The sequence below is a fragment of the Bacillus rossius genome, chromosome 12, assembly GCF_032445375.1.
Source record: "Bacillus rossius redtenbacheri isolate Brsri chromosome 12, Brsri_v3, whole genome shotgun sequence".
In the NCBI taxonomy this organism is placed as follows: domain Eukaryota; kingdom Metazoa; phylum Arthropoda; class Insecta; order Phasmatodea; family Bacillidae; genus Bacillus; species Bacillus rossius.
In genome coordinates this window covers 13,556,600-13,577,966 of record NC_086339.1, presented here as the reverse complement: position 1 = coordinate 13,577,966, position 21,367 = coordinate 13,556,600, and the positions used below count along the sequence as shown (strand labels likewise).

General features: G+C 42.4%; 2 protein-coding genes across 4 annotated transcripts in view; both read right to left on the bottom strand.

Annotated features, from left to right (window-relative positions):
- The window catches only part of LOC134537554 (neurobeachin-like protein 1), a 611,081-nt gene that overhangs the window by 118,100 nt on the left and 471,614 nt on the right, over positions 1–21,367 (bottom strand). The window lies entirely within an intron of this gene.
- LOC134537565 (larval cuticle protein A2B-like) lies at positions 68–3,166 on the bottom strand. Its single transcript, XM_063378130.1, has 2 exons — positions 3,110–3,166; positions 68–578 (listed from the first exon to the last, which is right to left on the bottom strand). The coding sequence occupies exons 1-2, from the start codon at positions 3,119–3,121 to the stop codon at positions 201–203; spliced, it is 390 nt and encodes a 129-aa protein (XP_063234200.1). The 5' UTR covers positions 3,122–3,166; the 3' UTR covers positions 68–200.

Below are 21,367 nucleotides of genomic sequence, written 5' to 3'. Positions count from 1 at the left end.
CTCAACCATGTGATCTTCGTCACAGGGGAAGAGGAATACAACGGGAGGAATGAGAGACAGCGGTGGATGCGAAACAAGGTATGTTTATTTGTAACGCACGTCATGCAGCACTAAGCATAATGGTACTCTGGCCGGCGAAGCAATTGGCTGGAGGCAATAAATATAGCAGAGCGTGGTCGGAGGCCCGGGGTGGGGTCAGGTCAGTAGTGGTGGGCGCCGAAGCGGTGGTAGGGGCGCGCCAGGGGCGAGGCGCCCGGGTAGGCGGCCAGCCCGGCGCCGGTCCGCTCCACCACGGCGTTGAAGCCGTTGACGGGGTCGGCGGTGTACTTGACGACACGCAGGTGGCCGTCGGGCTCGACGAGGCTGTAGCTGCCCTGGACGACGTCTCCCTGGCGGCTCTCCTGCTGCGACTTGGAGTCTCCCGTGACGGCGTCCTGCACGCTGTACGCGAAGTTGTACTGCGGGTTGGGGTCGTAGTAGGGGTCGTGGGCGGCCGCGGGCAGCAGGGAGTTGCCGTAGCCGTAGCCCGGCAGCAGTCCCGCCGAGGCCGACACCAGGCAGCACGCCAGCAGGCACAGCTGTGGACACACGTCGCCTGCACGCCTTCGGCCGGGAGGACACCAGCTGTCGCTGTCGCTTCTGTTCGCGACCGACCTCACTGGCGCAGTTAACTTACCGTGCTGTTCGCTCTCACTGTCTGAGCACGGGTTCACTGGGGGGGTTTTGAGTGGTCCCAGTGTGGCGTGGGAGATCGGGGCAGGCGCCAGCAGTGCTGATAAGGTCTTAGGGCTCAGGACACAGCCAACTGTCTGGTCAGCTGAACGAGGTACGGGGCTGAGGCGGTGACCATGCTGGGTTGGTGGCCCCAGCCGCTGGTATTGCCGAAGCTCTAACACCTTCCCGATCAAACAACAGGGAGTGATCCCTAGCAGTTCTGTTTTAAATTATGCTCTGGAATGTAAATGAATCGAAACTGGAAATTTCTTCCACCCGACCCTGATAGGGCGCACGTGTTGGAGGGGAACGTGAGAATGCCGGCCGTAGGTCGGAACAATCTGTCTGAGAACAAACGGCATCGCCATCCACGGCAGTAGGGTTCGCAAGCCGCCGCAGTTTCCCGAGTAGGCAACAAGCTTAAATGTATGGCTACTAAAATGCACGGAAAAAACGTCTAACAACGAAATTGGATGACTAACGGACGAGAGACTAGAGCAGGAAACGAGCACAGAAAAAAGTTAAAATGCCAACAAAGAGAAATAGAATTTGTGCACCTTGATTGAGAATGCCTAAGAATGCATAGTCCGGCCGACACACAATAGTGTAGCAACCTATCTGAACGTGGGCAATGTTTCTTATATTCTTCCAACTGCATACATTTTGTAAATTAAGGAAACCTTTCCCTGAGAATTCTGATAAAAAATAGGATCAATAATTAAAATGTACGATCTTCCCTTACTATCCATAACTCACGTGATGTTTCACAAATAGGTTAGTTATATTTTCTACTAGCTAGTGCATTCCTGGTGTAGTGTGTTGGACGTTTGATACTGTGGAAATGTGACAGACAACACGAAAAAGCAGCGAACAAAGGAACTGGACTGACCAGAGAGAAGCTAGAAGGAAGGATGAAAAAGCTGTCTAGGATAACGTGATATTGGTTCATAATCCTAATGTTCTGCAGATACGCACCAACACAAAGTTTTACCCGCCGACTAACTAGGTCGATTTAAAAGTTTTCATACTTTTTTTTACTTATGTATGACTTCATTTAAGCAATGAAAAATTTTAAAAAATGAATGAATTTTAAGTACTGGATGCATTCTATGCTACATTGATTTATGACTGTAACGTGCAAAATGCCTAAGCATCTAACTTTTCTGAGTAAAGTCACCTTTTTAGTTGCAGGATACCAAATTATGAGTGATCTCAGTGGTAAGAGGCCCGCATAGTTAGAGGTGTATCTGTGTTGGTGAGGCGGGATGATAAGTGCGACGCTCGCTGGTCTTTCTAACGCGGTATCTCCTCTAAGCGCAATGCTGTGAACTGACGCGCAATATTCTCTTCGAAATATGAACGGGAACCATAACATTCTATAGAGGAGAAATGGAGATAAAGGTGTAATGCAAGGCCTTTGGTTGCTTTCAAGAATCTTTACCGGGCGTTTCATGTTTAAGAACTATTCTGAAAACAACTCTTTTATCCATGTTCATTCTTCTAAAAAAAAAAAAAAAAAAAAAAAAATTAAATAAATATTGAAAACAAAATACGGAAACAGAACTGCTTATCCTCCCTCAGTGTATTCTTAAATGATTTTCGTAAACAAGCAGCACTCGGATATCTTTATAAGTTGTCAAATAGCACGGATTCTTCTGAAGCTCTGCACATCCTGTGTGCACGGGTATTCAGTAATGAATAAAATAATTACGACAATAGTGAATCCGAGATCGACTTACAGATTTTATTATTCCTACTTAAAACGCGGCCTCGCGGGCTATTTTATGTTATGTTATGTATTGCTATTTCATGTCATTACTTTTTTTAGGGCAATTTTTTAAATGGATTTCTCACTTCATTTCACATTTGCAAATTTTGTCGCCAATTATCATAAGTAACGTTTGCAATGTCAAACCAAAAATTCACATTCTTTCATTAAACACGCCATAGTCGCTACATATAAGTTTATTTTATGTTCCTTCACATCTGGATGATTTACTCCTACAGTCACATTTTCAAAAGTTTCTTCATAAAATGTTAAAACTCAAAACAAAAAAGTAATGCAGTGAGGGAGACCAAGTCATGGAGTGAGTGTTTGTTCCAAAGTTGAAGTCACTTTGATAAGCAATCGGTTAGCTTAAAACACCATTGCTGTGTAAAGGCTAAAGATAGAGGGGTTTGTTCAGATAGCTCGAAAGGAACTTGATATGAATAATCCTGAAAATGTCACCATGAAGTGAGTATTGCTAAACAAATCAGCTAGGAATTAGCATTGAACTCCAATATAACAACGATAGTGTTCTACTATCCCGAGAGGTTGTTACCGCCGTGTCCCTAATCTCAAAATACATTTCTCCTCCCAGACCGCAAATGCAGGGCAACCGTCGTTCCTCACCTTTACAGACATGGTGGTCGGTCGCGGAGCGGACTTGAGGAGAGGCGCTGGACGCTGTGCGGTGGCCGGGGAAGGCACCGCGCCCTCTTATAGTCACCGAGCCGTCGAGGGGCGTCCCTTTCGCCCGGCGCGCGGCCGTCAACCGCTGACCCCCGGAGGGCGGGCCCGCCCTCGCCCGGGGACCGCGTCCGTCTCCCGGTCGCGCTCCGCCGCGCCGGACAAGCTCGCGTCCGTCGCCCGGACAAGCTCGCGTCCGTCGCCCGGACAAGCTCGCGTCCGTCGCCCGGACAAGCTCGCGTCCGTCTCCCGGTCGCGCTCCGCCGCGCCGGACAAGCTCGCGTCCGTCACCCGGACAAGCTCGCGTCCGTCTCCCGGTCGCGCTCCGCCGCGCCGGACAAGCTCGCGTCCGCCGCCCGGACAAGCTAGCGTCCGTCGCCCGGACAAGCTCGCGTCCGCCGCCCGGACAAGCTCGCGTCCGTCGCCCGGACAAGCTCGCGTCCGTCTCCCGGTCGCGCTCCGCCGCGCCGGACAAGCTCGCGTCCGTCGCCCGGACAAGCTCGCGTCCGTCGCCCGGACAAGCTCGCGTCCGTCTCCCGGTCGCGCTCCGCCGCGCCGGACAAGCTCGCGTCCGTCGCCCGGACAAGCTCGCGTCCGTCTCCCGGTCGCGCTCCGCCGCGCCGGACAAGCTCGCGTCCGTCACCCGGACAAGCTCGCGTCCGTCTCCCGGTCGCGCTCCGCCGCGCCGGACAAGCTCGCGTCCGCCGCCCGGACAAGCTAGCGTCCGTCGCCCGGACAAGCTCGCGTCCGTCTCCCGGTCGCGCTCCGCCGCGCCGGACAAGCTCGCGTCCGCCGCCCGGACAAGCTCGCGTCCGTCGCCCGGACAAGCTCGCGTCCGTCTCCCGGTCGCGCTCCGCCGCGCCGGACAAGCTCGCGTCCGCCGCCCGGACAAGCTCGCGTCCGTCGCCCGGACAAGCTCGCGTCCGTCGCTCGGACAAGCTCGCGTCCGTCGCCCGGACAAGCTCGCGTCCGTCGCCCGGACAAGCTCGCGTCCGTCGCTCGGACAAGCTCGCGTCCGTCGCCCGGACAAGCTAGCGTCCGTCGCCCGGACAAGCTCGCGTCCGTCACCCGGACAAGCTCGCGTCCGTCGCCCGGACAAGCTCGCGTCCGTCGCCCGGACAAGCTCGCGTCCGCCGCCCGGACAAGCTCGCGTCCGTCGCTCGGACAAGCTCGCGATTCCTCCAGTCCCCCGGCGGGGATGGATCACACATGCTCATAGACCATGTGTGCTTGTTTGTCTGTAGTCTGCGTAGCGCGGAGCCAAAAAAAGAACCAGAACTGTGAAATTTTGTACGTATATTTATGTGCTATCAAGTTGCATATTATAATACGTAATACGGAAACGAAAAGTAACTTAAAAATATTTGAAATAATGCGGAGCGTGATACGTACACAAAAGGGAAAAAAGGTAACACTTTTTAAAACCTAACTATAATTATATTCAAAAAGATGGTAATAACGTAAACTAACAAAACCCAAATCAATCTTGGTAGGTTAGGCTAATTTGTATTCATCCCTACAATTTTTCTTAAAGTCGGTTCATTTTATGCGCTTCGGGGAGTTCCGGAACAGTTATGTTGCAGTTAGTGCGCTGGTGTATTTAGGGTGGCTTAAAAGAACAAAAAAGTATAAGTTAGTGCACTTGATGCGCTACAGGTAATATCGGAACAGCTACAATGCTTTGGTGCGCATGGTGTGGGTAAGTTGTTTAGACAAAGTTGGCTTCATTATGTTATTCCATGCCATGCGACACACTACTCAAACATGTCCTAATGGTCTGCAAAAGAAAGATCATTAATATTTCTATAGCGAAAATTATGAAACCGCAGTATTTTTCATGCAATCAATTGACAAGTATGAAATAATAAATAAAAACATGCCAATTAATGCCAGAGTCTAAAAGAATAGGTAAATAAAATTGACTCAAGACACAAACAAAGAATTAAGGAAGGATATGTTTAAATGCAGATTAGGCCTATATTGTAAAGCTTGGTATACACACAAAACTGCATCATTGGCAACAACAAACGAGCTAAAACTTCAACACGCAATAATTATAAATACGAGGGTTGTCTGAAAAGTTACAGACCTCAACATGAAGATGGCAGCACTCGTTAATAAAAATTGGAGAATGTGTTTGCGCATGCTTCGGAAAGTATTCTCTGAAATTTCACCCATTTTGAACGTGCATTTGTTTTTTAACAATCGTATGCGCGCGTCGATGCACATTTTTTTTGTGTAAATGAAAAAAATTGAGTATCGAGCTATCAGTTAATATTTGTTTTTGAAAAGCAATACGCCTAAGCAAATTAAATACGAGTTGGACGCTGTGTACTGGGACTCTGCTCTATCATTTACCCTCAGTGATATTTTGGGCAGCTGAATCCAAACATGGTCGTACCAGCTTGGTTGAGTATGAACGTTTGCAACACCAAAAACTGAGAAGGGGGAGTCAGCTCCAAAAAAGGCAAAGACTTTTCACTTGGCCAGGAAATTGGTAGTCACTCGAAAAAGGAAAAAAAAAACATGACAGGAGCATACTACGCATAATTACTTGACAAGCTGAAGGCTGAAATTTCAGAAAAGGGTCACATTTGCAGAAACGAAATTTTTGGTTTCACCAAGACAAAGCACCAGTTCACACCTCAGCGGCTGCCACGACGCAAATACAAGAATTGCTGTTTGAACTTCTTGTCCACCCTCCTTGGTCACAAGATCTAAACCCAGTTGACTTTTTTTTCCCCCTATGGTAAAATTTGCGCTCTGAGGACAGAGATTTTTGTCGAAGGAAGAGGTCATAACCTTCGTAAACAACTATTTTGCAGAGACTCGTGCAAACGATTGTAAAAAAACAAACAAAAAAACTGCGAGTCCGAAATGGCTGAAATTTCAGAGATTATACTACAAAGCTAACGCAAATACATTCTCCAATTTTTCTTGACGAGTGCTGCCATCTTCCTGTTGAGGTCGGAAACTTTTCGGACGACCCTCGTTTATTCCTGGCTAATTTCATTTGGCACACCAAATCCTTTGGAATGTAACCTATTTTTTTTTTACAAAAATTACTATAATTGGGTTTATGTTGGTACACGTGGATCCGCCACCATTGTTCCACATTTCCGTCATTGACTTACGTTCCATTTTCACGAAATTTCTTCTACCAAATGCCGTAAACCGAGAGCTATGATGTTTACACAACAATAATATCATAAAATGTAATTGTATACGCATTTTAGAAAAGAAGTGAAACATTTACATAAATAAATAAAGGACTTTTCTTTGTAAAGTTGCAAAACACCAAACACTAGTGAAAAACCCATCTTCCACGCGAGGAGGCAATGTTCTAACGCCTGACATGCACGCAACACTCTTGACGACCGGACAACGCATGTGGTCACAGACAGGAGCGTCAAACGGGGATTTTTTTTTTTTTTTTTTTTTTTTTTTTTTTTTTTTTTTTTTTTAGGTGAATACGTCTTTAAAATTGCTTCCATAGTGGGAGGCAATTAAAAAAAAAAACGAATGATAGCAAAATCGGAGGATACAGTTTGGTGTTGCAGCTACATAGCCATCTATCATCTCCATCCATTGGATAGCTAACGAATCAAAGAATCTGTTTTTCTCTTTAAGCGAGTAATTTTACGTTGCGCCATGATCCACAGAAGAAATAACTCTGAGAAGACGTTACTTAAAACATGACGGGTAACTTAAGAACTGCGCAGGAATGGAGTCGACGCAAATAATAAATGTGCTAGTATCGTGGGTTGTTTGGTTCGAACCACTGCTACTGTAAAGTGTCTCTCACGCTCAGTCTGCGGTAGAGAGTAAATGGCGCTTACTGTTGCCAGACTGATGCTATCCAGCTTGTTAACATTAAAGATTTAATATTGTAGACTATCATTAATTATAATAAGTTTACATATGCATAAATTTTACTATTTGATAATGTGTCTATTGAAAGTATTATTACAATTGCCATTCTGAAAGAAAAAAAATAATTAAAGCTAAATACTAATTATTATTTCACAGGAGAAACTATTTGAAGCAGTCACTATTAATAAAATGGAATTAAATTAAATTACGAGCAATGCTCAAACAGAAACAAAAATTTCTAATATTAAGATATATAAAAAAATCTTCTGACACAGACAGTTGAAACCAAGATGTCATCTTTGAGTCGCAACTTTTTAGGAGCAAAAAATTGAACATTATCAAATGACGCTCACGGTGAAATACAATGTTTCAGATTTCAGCGCAGGACTCGTGTTCGTTGGGCTGCGGGTTCGAACCCAAGTCGTCAAACTAACATACGCTCTGCGTGTTCCCTGGGAAATTATTCCAGGCAAATGTTGGGATGATTGACGACGGTCACGGATGATTACTTTTACAATCCCCTCGCTCGTGTTGTTGTTGTAGCTGTTTGTAATGACCTTGGTTTAGACCAGAAGTAAAACCGTAATTTAAAAGAAACTTTCCACGCGATCCTTGGAAAGTAAGAGGCACACACTGCTCTGAAAACGGCCGCAGTCACGTTTCACGTCCTATTGTTGAACACAGGAAGCTCTTTTAGGCGCTGGTTACAGACTCAGTGCTCTCAAATTGCTGTAAACGTCAAATGCTCTGAGGAAACAGTTACGCCTTGCAACAGCGCGCGCTCGTGTTTGTGTGGGTTCTAGGATACTAGATGATAAGCCAGCATTTTATACACTCTGCTTATCTATGGAATATTAGTTTTTGGCGCTAACTATCTGAGCTCACGCCGTCATGAAAACAGGGTAACTCACACGAGTAATTTAGTTTAAAAAAAAACATGGGCATTTATCGTTTATTAAAACGTATTCTATAGTTAGCAAAATTACAGCGAAGCTCCCTTGTAAACGATATATTTGGAACATAAACGTCTGTTACTTAATTATCAAATTTTTTTAACCGTTTAAGTTATCGCAACAAATTAAACACTAAATTAATACCTATGTTACTATACACTAATTGTTTGAATTACAAAAAAAAAATAATAACGGTAGTTTTTAAAACTAAACCATTTTGTAAGGTCGGACGACCCATTTTTTCCCCGCCAATATAGGTTTAGGTATAAAATTTGGTAAAATATATAAGATTTAAAATTAGAATATAAGAGATGGACACTTCGATACTCGTCTTGGTGATAGTCCCGCGCGACCTTGCACCGGAGAGGAAGCCCACAAGGTCGACCGAACACACTTTCACTGATCGCATTCACGCCTTAGTGACTGGCAAGCGCAGAATCTCTCCGTGGCGACGCACCTTTTCCTTGGAACAGAGTGAGGAAACGTTCTGTCCTTTCAGATTACACACTACAATATTTTTTTTTCAAATGTAACAAATATTCATTTACATTTACATGAAAACTGTATCATTACAAAATAGTGTTCGCAGTAATACTACAATAGTTAAAAGTTATTTGTAAACCGTTCCTTTAATAGATTTCCATCATTACATACGCATAACAAAAAAAAGTCCAATTATTAAATATTCGATTACATTTTCCATGGTTTAAATATATTTGAATGAAACATCAATTAAAATACAAAATTATGCACCAATTTTCATAATATACTCTGTTTTATCTAGAAAACCGTACTTCATATTATGTAAAAATAACTATAGCCATGTATTGTACAAATTTACAATATATTTTTGTAGTATTACAAATTAATAATTGGCAACTGGTTACCAAATAATTTTTTTTGTTAAAATAATTTTTTTATGTACATATATAACTGCAAAACCAGTTAGGCGATGTTAAAGTTCTGGGCTTTCATGATTTTTTATAAGAATTTTCTGTTGATGTTTAAATTGCATTGTATTAGCATGTAATTGACTCAATATCTATTGTTTTGTTAGTTAATCTAGACAATGTAACCACAGTGCAAATATTTCATTAAGTACCAATCGAAAAACGGCTGAAGATTGAATGCGGCCGTGAATCTATATAAATAAAAATTTTAATGTTCTTTCGTTCAAAATCTTATATCTCCGAAAATTCTTCACAGATTGCTTTGAAATTTTGACTCAACATTACGTTCGAATATGCGCGTGTTTTTATATACACATGCCACATTTTTGACAAGTAAAAATATAGATAAAACATATATAGTTAAAACATACATTTTTATTTCAATTGCTATAGAGTGACAGATAAAGATATAGATATGGCGATATAGAGAGAGCTTTGTATAGGTGTATCTACTTCAAACAAATAAAAATAAAAATAAATGGATTGGGGAATTGCAATGCCTGCCGGGCATTAGCTAGTAAACAAATAAAAATAAATAATGCTGAAGCCGAACCGTGGGACGCGCAGGTGATGCCGTGTCCTCGGTGCACAGGAGTATGGCAGGACACGTTTCCACGAACCACGTCTTCTATAAAGAATCCGTCCGTGGCGGATGGCGCGAACCGAAGTTCACAAAGCCAAAGGGAAACTTAATAGGTTTAACTGTTTAATGAAATTTAACAAGATGGCCCCGCATTTTCATAAAATACCTTGTCGAAAATCAGGCCCACAGCCAGGGATTTAGTATTTTCCAAGATTTTTTTTCCTTTCAACTTTTATCGGAGCCGTTTCATTATAGAGTTTAAAAAATTTCGCTCTTGTAAGTCGAATGATCCGATAGTCGACGTAGCTGCTCCGGCAGCGAATTCTAGCGGCGGGTGCGGAAATTAAGTGTGATTCGCGTCCAGAAATGTAGTCGAATGGGCACGCTCGGCGTCATTCAAAAGAATTCTACGTTAAATTTCGTGTCTCGAATTTCGAATTATACGTGTGATTGCAAGATGAGAACACAATAATTTGTGCTCGTTACCGAGGTTAGATGTTACGTACTGACGGACTCACGTGTTTTGTTTTTTGCCCCCGTAGAAAATACAAGGCACTACCAAGTCGTGGCTGACAAACCTTTCCCTTGGTGAGTGCCAGCAGCGAACACGTGTTTTTTTGTTTTTTTTTCCCGGGGAGCGATTGTTTTGGACGGGTGACGTCAGAAAGTTGGCTGCAAGAGACGTGACATTTGCGGGCACGCCGGGAGATAAGGAAAGAGTAAAGGAAAAGTGTAGGAGGGGTGGGGGGAGGTTTCGAGCGCTACAGAGCACCACGGCGAAGGAGTCGCCCCTCGCTGCTACAGTTTCTAAACACCGCGGAGCCATCTGGCGGCCGGCTCCTCGACCTTCTGCACAGGGCCGCGAGGCACGGCCCGCCGTTTTGGCCACGAGATACTCCAACCCTGTGGCGAAAAATTAGCCCAAAATATATATATATTTTTTTGCTCGACTGATTGAGTAACGAAAACTCGGCAGAAGTTGATTTCAAGGTTTCCATTGCTACGTAAAGCATACCAAATATATTATAGTGTCCTCAGTAAGCAAAAAATACAACTCATGGATGAAAACGAGGGGTAGCTGTCAGTAGACCGAAAAATATATTTTGTACAAATTACAGATTAAAAAAAAAATACCTTCTTGAAACTGTGCTAAGTTGGGCCCAGGTAAAACCTGCATAGGCACAGGCAATATCCCTGGGTGCAGACATACGCGATGCGAGGGCGTGCATTAATTGCTTAGGAGTGTACAGCATACAGAGAATTGTACAGAGTGGAAAAGAATCTACCGCGCGGAGAGTTGGGAAGTTGGACATATTTTCATATTTTGCATCCATTGCTGGATTTATGACCAGGGGCGCGCGTGCCCTGGTTTTGAGTGGCTGCACTGACTATACTCACTCTACTGCCAGTCAGCATCCTAAACTATTTCATTTCCACACGGACGAGAGCCACACTCGAACATTTCCGAAGTTCTCCGAAGTTTGCCGACATTGTAAGGGTTTATATATTTTACGGTCAAAAAGAGTTTTTGATAATGCCCACCTGACCTCACCAACGTTTCATTTTGGTAAGGTTAACTTAACATAAGCTACCCTGCCGGCGATAGTGATCTCACACCGAGCGAAGCCAGCCTCCGGAGCTGCCCGGGTCGTGGTTGTCGGCCCGGACGCGAGGCGCGCTCCGCCCGTGGCGCGGCGAGGCAGACAGCATCGCCCGTCCGCCCGCCCGGGTCACTCCTACCTCGCTCTGTTGCTTCACTTGCCCGCGCTTAGGCGTGTGCCCTGTTCCACTATTACTGCCTATTGTGGCTGTTACCACCATCAAGCGATTCCCGGAAAATTTATATATATATTTTTTGTTTCATGAACCATTGTCAAATCAAAAATCGTCAAATCAACCATCAAATAAATCATCGTCAAATCAAACCAAAACCATCGTCAAATCATATATATATTCACAATTTTGTGGACACAAAAACTGAAGCAATTATAAAAAAAGCACTTCCAAAATGATACAAATAAAAAAACCAGTAGTGGAAAATCTCGGCCGAGTTCGTAAATGCGCAACATCCGACCAAAAAGGTAGAAATAGGAAAAGTTAAAAAAAAAAAAAAAAAAAAAAAATCGCTGTAATTCCCATAATATGGAAAATATCACATTTTGTTAAAACGTATTTTAATTCGTAGGAGTAATACCAGTAGCGGATCCAGAGGGGGGGGGGGGCTAAGGGGCTCAAGCCCCCTCCAAAAGCATCTGGGTCCACTATTGTTTTAGTGTTTGCCTTGATAAAGCCTAGCCTCAGCAGGGTCAAGCCCCTCCCAAACCAAAATCCTGGATCCGCCATTGAGTAATACCAAAACTTTTTGTCTGAATAAATTTTTGATACGACCAACCATACTGCAAGGGATTGAAAACATAAGGGGTAGGATTAAAAAAATAATAATAACTCCCTTAGTAGGTACACTATGAAATCCGTTCAGAACGAAACGTCGGTCGTCGCAAAGACAGTTAAATAAAAAAATCGTTGTAATTTTTATTTCTTCCTCAAGCTGGAATGGACATGTAAGAAAAAAGTTTTTTTTTAATAAATGAGCCTAGACAACTATTTCTTTCAAAACGACCTTTGCAGAAGTGTTGGCGTTAGTGCGCGTGTCGAGAGCTTAGACCTTGCTTGGTCATCACAGGGTGTCCACATTCTGGAATGTCAGGGAAACATTCAGGGAACTTGAGTTTGGTCAGGGAATTCACTTAAAAAATCCTGGCATAGTGGTAGTAATTTGAAGGAAAAAATTACACGCTCCAATTTTTTTTTCAGGTAGTTTTTTTAGAGCACAGCCATGCAAACTATAAAATGGCGTATGCAAAGTTCTGTTTGAATTATGTTATTGTAGGGCAGGTACGGGAAAAGTAGAGGCTATATTGGTTTTATTTCGGAAAATCACAAATTAATTTTTAAAAAAATAGGGATATCTTAAATTTTGGACAGGGAAAAAATCAGGGAAATATTACTGCAGATTTGTGCTGGGCACCCTGCATCAGGATACCAGGAGACGGCCGAGGTCACGGCGCTGTAGAAGAGTTAAGACGTCGGGTCGTCTAGAAGATGTAACCCCGCCTTCCGTCCAACATGGAAAGGGGGTTTGCGTCCCCGACACACTCTGGGTAAATACAATTAAAAATATGGAATACCAAAAATATTTTGAGAGCTCAAAAAGATCAACCCCTCTATTCACCCAAAGTGTCGAGCCAAATATGGAAATGTTATCAAACGGCCATAGAACCAAAATCGATCGATATACAGTATTAAAGAAACTGAACCAAACCAAATAAATGAATAATAAATAAAATAACTATTCACAAAAATTAAATAATTAAAAAAAAATACTGCGACAGACTTTTAAAGATTAAAACGGTAATTTAAAATTGAAATAATTGAGGAAAAATCAGAATAGCCAAAATAAAAATGTTAAACGTGGCCTGGCGGCCACAAAAGAGAGCCGTCGACGGTCCCCGAGGAGTGGGTCGGCCACGTGGCGCGGGAAGGTCAGAGGCGACGCCTGGCGTCGTGGGCGGGGGGCCCGGAGCCGACGCACGCGGCGAGACGCCCCGGAACCCCACGCGGGCCCGACGGAGAAGCACGGAGGACGCGGCGTCGCACATCGCGCACGGGCGAGCGAGCCCCGGCTCCAAGGCCTACCGGCGCGCAGTCCACACGAAGTGAGTCACCCGCCGGCCCCGACTGCGTGTGGGCAGGGCGACACCCACGCGACACGACAGCCGAACACCGCTTCATTCTCAACAACTTGCGAGACCAACAGAAACAAACCACCACATTAAATACGTTTCTTGCCTTTGCATTATAACCACATAAACGACAGCCATCAATGTTTACAAAAAAAAATTATTTAAATGGAAAAAAATTTCTCACGTGTGACATCTTGAAAATTTTTGGTGGGGAATAATTCCGCGAAAGCGACGGAGGTCGAGGAACGGAAATGTGTAACAGTCGGTGCTGTTATCTGTGGCGGATGGCGCAAACCAAAGTTCACGTATCCAAAGACAAACTTCATAGTATTAATTGTTTAGTGAATTTGAACAAGATGGCTAGTGTTTTAATAAAATTTCTTGTCGGAAATCAGGTCCAAAGACGTGGTTAAGGTTTTTTTTTCAAGTTTCTTTAGCTTTTATCTGAGCCGTTTTATTATATAGCTTAAAATTCCGGTCTGCAAATCGAATGATTTGATGGTCGAAATATTTGTTCCGGCAGCGGATATTAGCGATGGGTGCAGGAACTACGGTTTGTAGGTGGCAACAGTTACATTCACTTACTCACTGCTTATGTACGACTAACATTATGCTTAAATAACATTTAATTACATCTTAGTTGGACTATCGGAGTTGAGAGTTGGTGCTGAGACCCAAATGATAAAATTTTTCTGAGTTCAATTCTCTCTAAAAACATTTTTTTTGTTTGGAATTTAAGTATATTTAATTTGTGTTCAAATAATTAGAGACTTAATAAATTTTTACGGTACCTAGAATATTAACAAGTCATAACTTTGTCTTGCCTAGATTTTTAGCCTAACCACATAGTGTTTAGTGTGTTATATTTTTTATTTAATATTATAATTAATATTTTCAATATTTGCATTTTAAAATATTTCTTCTTGTTTTAAACTATGCTTAAAATATTTCAATTTTGTTCAAATAACTAAACTAAAAGAGTTTATTTTGTAATGCGAGAACAGGAGATTGCAATGATAAATTAAGAAGCTATAAACTAAATTAAATAGTCTTAATGTAAAAAAAAGCATACCATATTTGAGGATAAGCGTGTATTTATTGTTGGGAAATCGGTATTCTAATTTTAAACATTTAAAAGCTAATTTTTTTGTGTGTTTCAATGTTTAATGTACGAATTGGCTTAGTAGCCACAAAACACTATTTTACTTTAATACCATTCAGACATTAAAAAATAATAACTAAGTGAATGTTTTAAATTTAATTTAGTAAGCTATTAATTGTATAACCTGCGCAAAATATTTCGTAAAACGAATACCATTTTTCTCTAACCCACATGCATACGTGAAGATACATAGAATAACTTATCGGCATACAGCGGGAAATTTCAGTCTAAATTTCCCTCGTTTCGTGCTAAACGAATAACATCATGATTCTTTCATCTGCGATACTGCATAAGAAATAAAACATTGTTTCCCACGTTTTTAAAAGTATCTGACCATTCTTGCAAGCGTAGAGTTTAAATAAATATCTAGGATTTCGTGATGAATGATGAATATTTTAGGGCCCCGCCTACCCGGGCACACACGCGGTGCGCAGAGCTTCAGGAAAAATTACGCGATATCTAAACTACTCAAGATATCCGAGTGGGGTTTGCTTACGAAAAGCATTTAAGTGTTCGCTGAGGGCCGAAAAGTACTTTTTGATTTCGGATTAAGTTTTAAAACTGTATTTTGGGAAGAGTTAAAATTGCTAAAACGCATGTTTTCGGAGTAATTTCTAGGCTTGTAAAACAAACCAGTGCAGATTTTTGAAAGCACTTAAGGTACTTGCATTACATCTTTATCTTCATTTCTCGGCCATATAATGTTACGGTCACCGCTCAAATTTCACAGTTAACCTGAGACGACGAGAAGACTGCGCGCCAGTTCAGAGCCTTGCGCTTGAGGCTATAAATACCAGCGAGCGTCGCGCTTATCATGCCGCCTCACTAACACACGTACACCCCTGACGAGGCGGGCCCCTTAACGACTGCTCGGTGTCGCCGTGTTGTTCGTCTGGAACGCCCAGGTGAGAATCGTCGGACCCGAACATCGTCGAGAGAGAGAGAGCGGAATATCGACCGAGCGCTTGGGAGTATCATTTTCAACGCCTTTTTCGGTGAACTCGGCGCGTGTCTGTATCGGCGTCAAATGCTCGCGACGGAATGAAAGAGGAACCCGCGGTGAAGCTTCACTGCCCGGTGGCCGGTGGTGGGGAGTAGATGAGAAGGGGGGGGGGGGGGGGAGCAGGCGGATGTTCCAGTTGCAGGACGGAGGCCGCGCTGGAGCGACTGGAGAGCTGGAGCAGGCAGGGACGAGCCCAAGGACACTCGGCCGTCTCGGCCCGCCCCGCACGTCCGCAAATGTCACTGGAGCGGCGGCCGGCCAGGCTCCAAGGCCCGGCGCCTCGTGGCATTCCGTGGCGGATGGCGCGAACCAAAAGTTCAAAACTTAACGAATTCAAACAAGATGGCCAGTATTTTCATTACATTTATTTTCGAAAATTCAAGTCAAAATCTAAGGTTTATATTATTTTTTTTTCGAATGCTTTCTTTTATCGGAGCCGATTCATTATATAGTTTAAAAATCCGGTCTGCTAACCAAATGATTTCAATAGTCGACGTAGCTGCTCCGGCAGCGAATTCTAGCGGTGGGTGCGGAAACTACGTGTGATTGGCGTCAAGAAATGTAGTTGGAAACACAATTTGCGTGCATTATTTACCACATTTGGGCACTCTTTTAAAGAATTATACGTTAAATTTTGTGTACGAGTTTTGTATTATTAGTGTATTTGCACCATGAGTACACATTATACATATACATACATACACATATATATATATATTATATATATAATTTTTTCCTTTGAAAAATCATCAGAATTTTTATAATTTAAAAAAAGTTAAATAAAATTAAATACATTTTAAGAAAGAATTGAAACCATACCACGCAGTGACCAGCATTGCGTTTGAACCGAAACATTTTCAGTTATTTTTTCCATTTGGTTCTCTTTATCCATAATGCACAAAAATTTAAAAAATTCAAATTTACCAGCTAATTATGAAAAAAAAGCACTATTAGTTGTTTTATTTTAATGAAATTCGACCACTCAACGTGTCTACACGTTTAACCCTGTTAAACGTAAAAAATAAAAAACAATAATAATGACCTGGAACGTGGCGCCTCGTCAGGACTGTGTCTTGTGTTAGTAAGGCGGGATGATAAGCGCGACGCTCGCTGGTGTTCACAGCGAGGTATCGCCTCTAAGCGCAAGGCTCTGAACTGGCGCGCCAGTCTTCTCGTTCGCGGATTGAAATTTCAGCGGTATCTGCGACATTACATATGCGGAGAAATCAAGGTGAAGGTGCATTGCAAGTTCCGTAAGTGCTTTCCGAAAATATATGTACCGGTTGTATTACGCCTTTTAAGCCATTTTTTTTTTAAGTCTTCTGAAAATTCAGTTCGAAAAAACTTAAATCCGAAAACCAGAACGAACTTTTCCGTCCTGCAGCGAATTCTTGAGTGTTTTACGTGGACAGACAGACACACAGCTCGGGATGTCTGGAGCGGTTTTCAGATGGCGTTGTTTTTCCCCTTGGAGCTCCGCGCACTACGTGTGTGTGTGTGTGGCCTTGAACGAGAACCTGCTCAGGCGAAGGGCTCAGGGCGGTATACCAAGACATTTGAGTAAGGTAGCGAATATGCACTGCTTTGTTTGGCAACTGCCGTACCCTCTCAGGTCATATTACAAAACGTGTCCTAACTGAACCCCTTGTAAGGTATCAGATCGGCAGCCGTTTTAATAAACGAGGACTTGTGCGAGGCTATAAACAGTTGTACTTCGTGGAATCCATCGTAATTTTAGCATATATTTTTTAAAACTATGAGATTATAATGTGAAATAAAATATTCAATTTTGGTTGTACCAGAATAAACGATGAATTTTTGGCCGTATTTATGTTTGATATTTTTTTAAGATATTAAGGGGGGGGGAAATTGTAATCGTAAAAGTTCAGTTAAAGTTCTTTAAAAAGGAAAAAAAATATATATACATTTATGGATAAAATCGGCAACAGATAGGACACCAAAAAAATCAGTGCCCTAAAAATAAGGGACTGGCCGTGTCCTATCGTGCACTTGGAATATGGTTAGGGTACAGGTATTGCATAGTCAACACCTAAACCCTTTTTTTTTGTGTCTTGGAATACGGCCCTCAGAGCCCGACCAGCCCTCGAGCCGCCCAGCAGAGCGAAGCAGCGGAGGGGAGGGGGTGGGAAGACACGGGAGGACGTCACGGCAGCAGGAACGACCCCCTCGGCGAGTGTCCGAAGCCGCTCCCAGCGGCCAGCGGCCAGCGGGCTCCGAGCGCCTCGCGCGGTGAAAGTCAAATACCTGGCCAATTTGCGTAATTGCCAGCTGCCCCATAAAACGGATCGCGCTGATCGGCGAGCGAATCAGAAATGTTAAGCGCGTCCTGACCTTTACTGGGGGAAACATATACAATCTTATTATATAACTAATGGACCCGGGAGAAGGAAAAGAAAAAAAAAACTAAATAATCACAAGATTCACCTTCAACGCTCGGGAGGGGGAAGTTGCCATACTTGGATGTTAACCTCAATTCTGCGGAAAATAATTATCGGGCAGATTCTAAGCGAGGCCTACTTCATACGCTCGCGATGACACAACCACACCCGTGACCGAGAATAGGTACTAAGTTGTCAACTTGATAACGTCTCCGATAGATTACCGTGCGTGTGTAAGATTTTGGGTTAGGCTGATCAAACCGTAACACCAAATGTTAAAAATAGAAATATATAAATGCACGTCGTGAACACTCGCTAATAATTAACCACAGTTTCATTAAAACTTCAGCTATAATTTCTTAACTGCAAATCAACAAAAAACATTTTTCTGCACTACTTTAAGTTGACAGCAAACATGGAATAATAACTGCCTGTTTTAACGTATCACATTTTACGTATTAAGTTATAATTATTGTAGCTATTAGGTTTTATGTGTACTGCCAATTAGACACAACTATCTTCATTTGCGATTATAATTGGGTAGTTTCTTGATGTCAATTTTTTTATTTTCATTTTTGCCGTGATGCAATTTTTTTTCTTCGTATATTCAGTTTGTACCTGTTCTTAGTAGTTAAAAAGAAAAAAATAAATATGCATAATTGCCTATATATTAAGTAATTTTTGTAAGAGCCATGTCTTAATTTTCAAATGGCCATGTTACATTATTAGAAGCAATTTAGTGGTGAAAAAGAAAAGCCAAATTCACTTCATATCTTCAATTAAAACAACTTAATTATGTAAAAAAATGGTGCCTTTCGTAACAAACTACTACCGAACTAACTCAATCAACAGTTAAAACAGGTTTATTTACAAAAAAAATATGTTAATATTATTTTTAGTATCGTTAAGGTAACCTTTGAAAACAAATCAGTTAAATGTACAGTATATTGAAGTAATTTATCTGCCCCTATTTGATGAGTATGTTATGACTGTCCTAAATTCGGGTGTGTATAGGTAAAATTATTTCATAGCTGCGTGTAGTTTTACGTTAGTAGTATGTATCTATGTGTATTTCTTGCAGTTCATGTAAGCGTTTTATTTATTTAGCTATAAAAACCTGTTTTTTAAAATGATAATTTTTAAACACAGTTTTATTACTATTCCCTAACAAAAAACTGTCACTACGTCAAACCTTCACTTCTATATTCAATTTTAAAACTAGACTGAGATGTCCACTACACGTACGCAAATATTCTCCACTGGTATCAGACGGGCATTGAAACCAGAGATGGCAGAGGTAAGAGCCGCGACATCACCCTTGAAGATGCCTGCAACAAGGCGAGTCAAAACGGTTATGGTCCACCAGTAACTGCGGGCAACGAAGCGTTTCCCCTGCGCCCCTGCAACTCTGTAGTGTCGTTCGTGTAGCGGGTTGCCGTCTCGCAGGCGTTCACTCTGCAACGTTCCGGAAATATAAAATCACGTTGTGCACACATTTTGGGCGAAGTTACGCGACTTTTATGACAATATGAAGTGATGAACAGATATCAAGCAATGGGCGAAATGCTAATGATAGCTATTCGTCCAAAGAAAAAAAAATCTATCAATCTATGGGCCGGATAATTTGGCTGATGATTATAGACATTTGTAGTATTAAAGTAGGGTTTTATTTTCTCTAGTAGATTGTGTGGATATATTTTTCTTGAATGATTGTATTATTTTTATCTAACAAAACAATTCCCTGATTTTTTTCAAACATCTAACATTAAAATAATATAAAACATTTTTTGTGTGATTTTATTTAACGGCATTAATTGTAAGAACTGTGCACGTAGACATTAAAGTACACTAATAGCACACATACACAAGCTCTCTTTGGTAAGTTTTTTTATTTATTTCCTGTAAACAAAAAAAGTGTAGCCATGCAATTCAATAAAAAATAGTAAAAAATAAATAAAAAAGTGCACCCGCAGAACTACCCCCCCCCCCCCCCCCCCCCCCCCGCGGACACACACACAAACGTCACCGTTCATCAAGTTCCCCCAGACTGCAACATGTGGGTTTGGATCGTTCACTCCAGGGAGGTTCGCATCACGTCCACAGCGGGCGCGGACCCGTGATCGCAGGGTTGAAGTCCAGTAACAGGTCGCGCGCAACGAAACAGTGGGCTGGTTCCTCACGATTGGTCTGATGACCACCCGTTACGCTTTGCAAGGTTCCTAACGGACAGTAGACTTCGTACAGGTGGCTTGGACACAAATCACAGAATCAATGATGGGAGATGATTGAAAAAAAAAAGAAATATCATTGAATATGACAGATTTCATTTAAACTTCAGAAAAAAAGTGCATACTTTAAAAATACACGATTACGTGACTTCATGTGCATACAATAATTAACATTAATTTTATATGGAACTGGTCGACGTATATGTCAACGTAAGATTTGTTTCCAGAACGGGAGGATGAGTTTGGATTTGGCATACTAGGGAATCCAAACAAAATACATTGCCGTGGGTAATCGAGATAGAAATTAAAAAAAAAGGACACTTGCGAATAAAATATAATCACAATCTCGCAAGAAGACCGTGGGAACTGTGATCCTCAGCCTTTCAGAAGCGTCCAAAACAAATATAAAAATAAACCAACGAATGTACAGCAAGCAGCACGTCCTTCAACTGGATTGATCTCGAACGGGATCGCTTTTCCTTGTTCTCGTAGGGTGGAGAAGAAGAAGAAAAAAAAAAAGGAGGAGGGAGGAAGGTTGATTCCAAAACGTCAGATCAGGTCACGAGAACAACTTTCATTTTTTTTTTCTTTTCAATTTGCCGTTCACCAGACACATATTCCCCCACTCCCCTCCCTCCTTTCCCACGACCCAACAGTCAGGTCCATCCGCGACCGGCCAATAAAAACCAGGTTTGCGTTCGCGGCGACCTTGCTCCCGACGGCCGGGCCAATTAGCTTGCCGCTCCGCCGGGACGAGGCGACCTCCGCGTGGCCGCGAGGCGCCGGCGATGTCACGTGGTGAGGGGTCTTCCGCGTCGTCGCCCCTCCACCGGGGCAGCGGGCGGCCCCCGCACCCGCCTCAGCTCTCCGAGCGGCGGCGCTTACGGGAGTAACTGCGTGGATGGAACGGAAATTAAAAAAAATTGGTTGTCTGTAAAGTCGGTTTACGGACGATAGTTTAACGTGACAACGTCATAACAAAATTGATGAAATGATTGCATACTTTTATGAATAAAATTGAATCATTTTTATTGAATTATCACTATTTTGTATGGATACAAAGAAGAAGTGAAATGAAATCTACAATTTAATTGATAAATTTACTTTTATTTGCACTCATTAATTCAAATAAGTTTATTACTTTAACGAAGAGATTATTTTAACTATAACTTTTGTACATGTTTGCTATCTAACTTCTTCCAATATGTGTTATTCTGTTAAGGATAGGACGATGATAGGAAAAGTAGGAAACGAATAAGAGTGTTTCAAGTTTAATGTGCCTTGAAGAAGTCAAATCGATGGTTGTT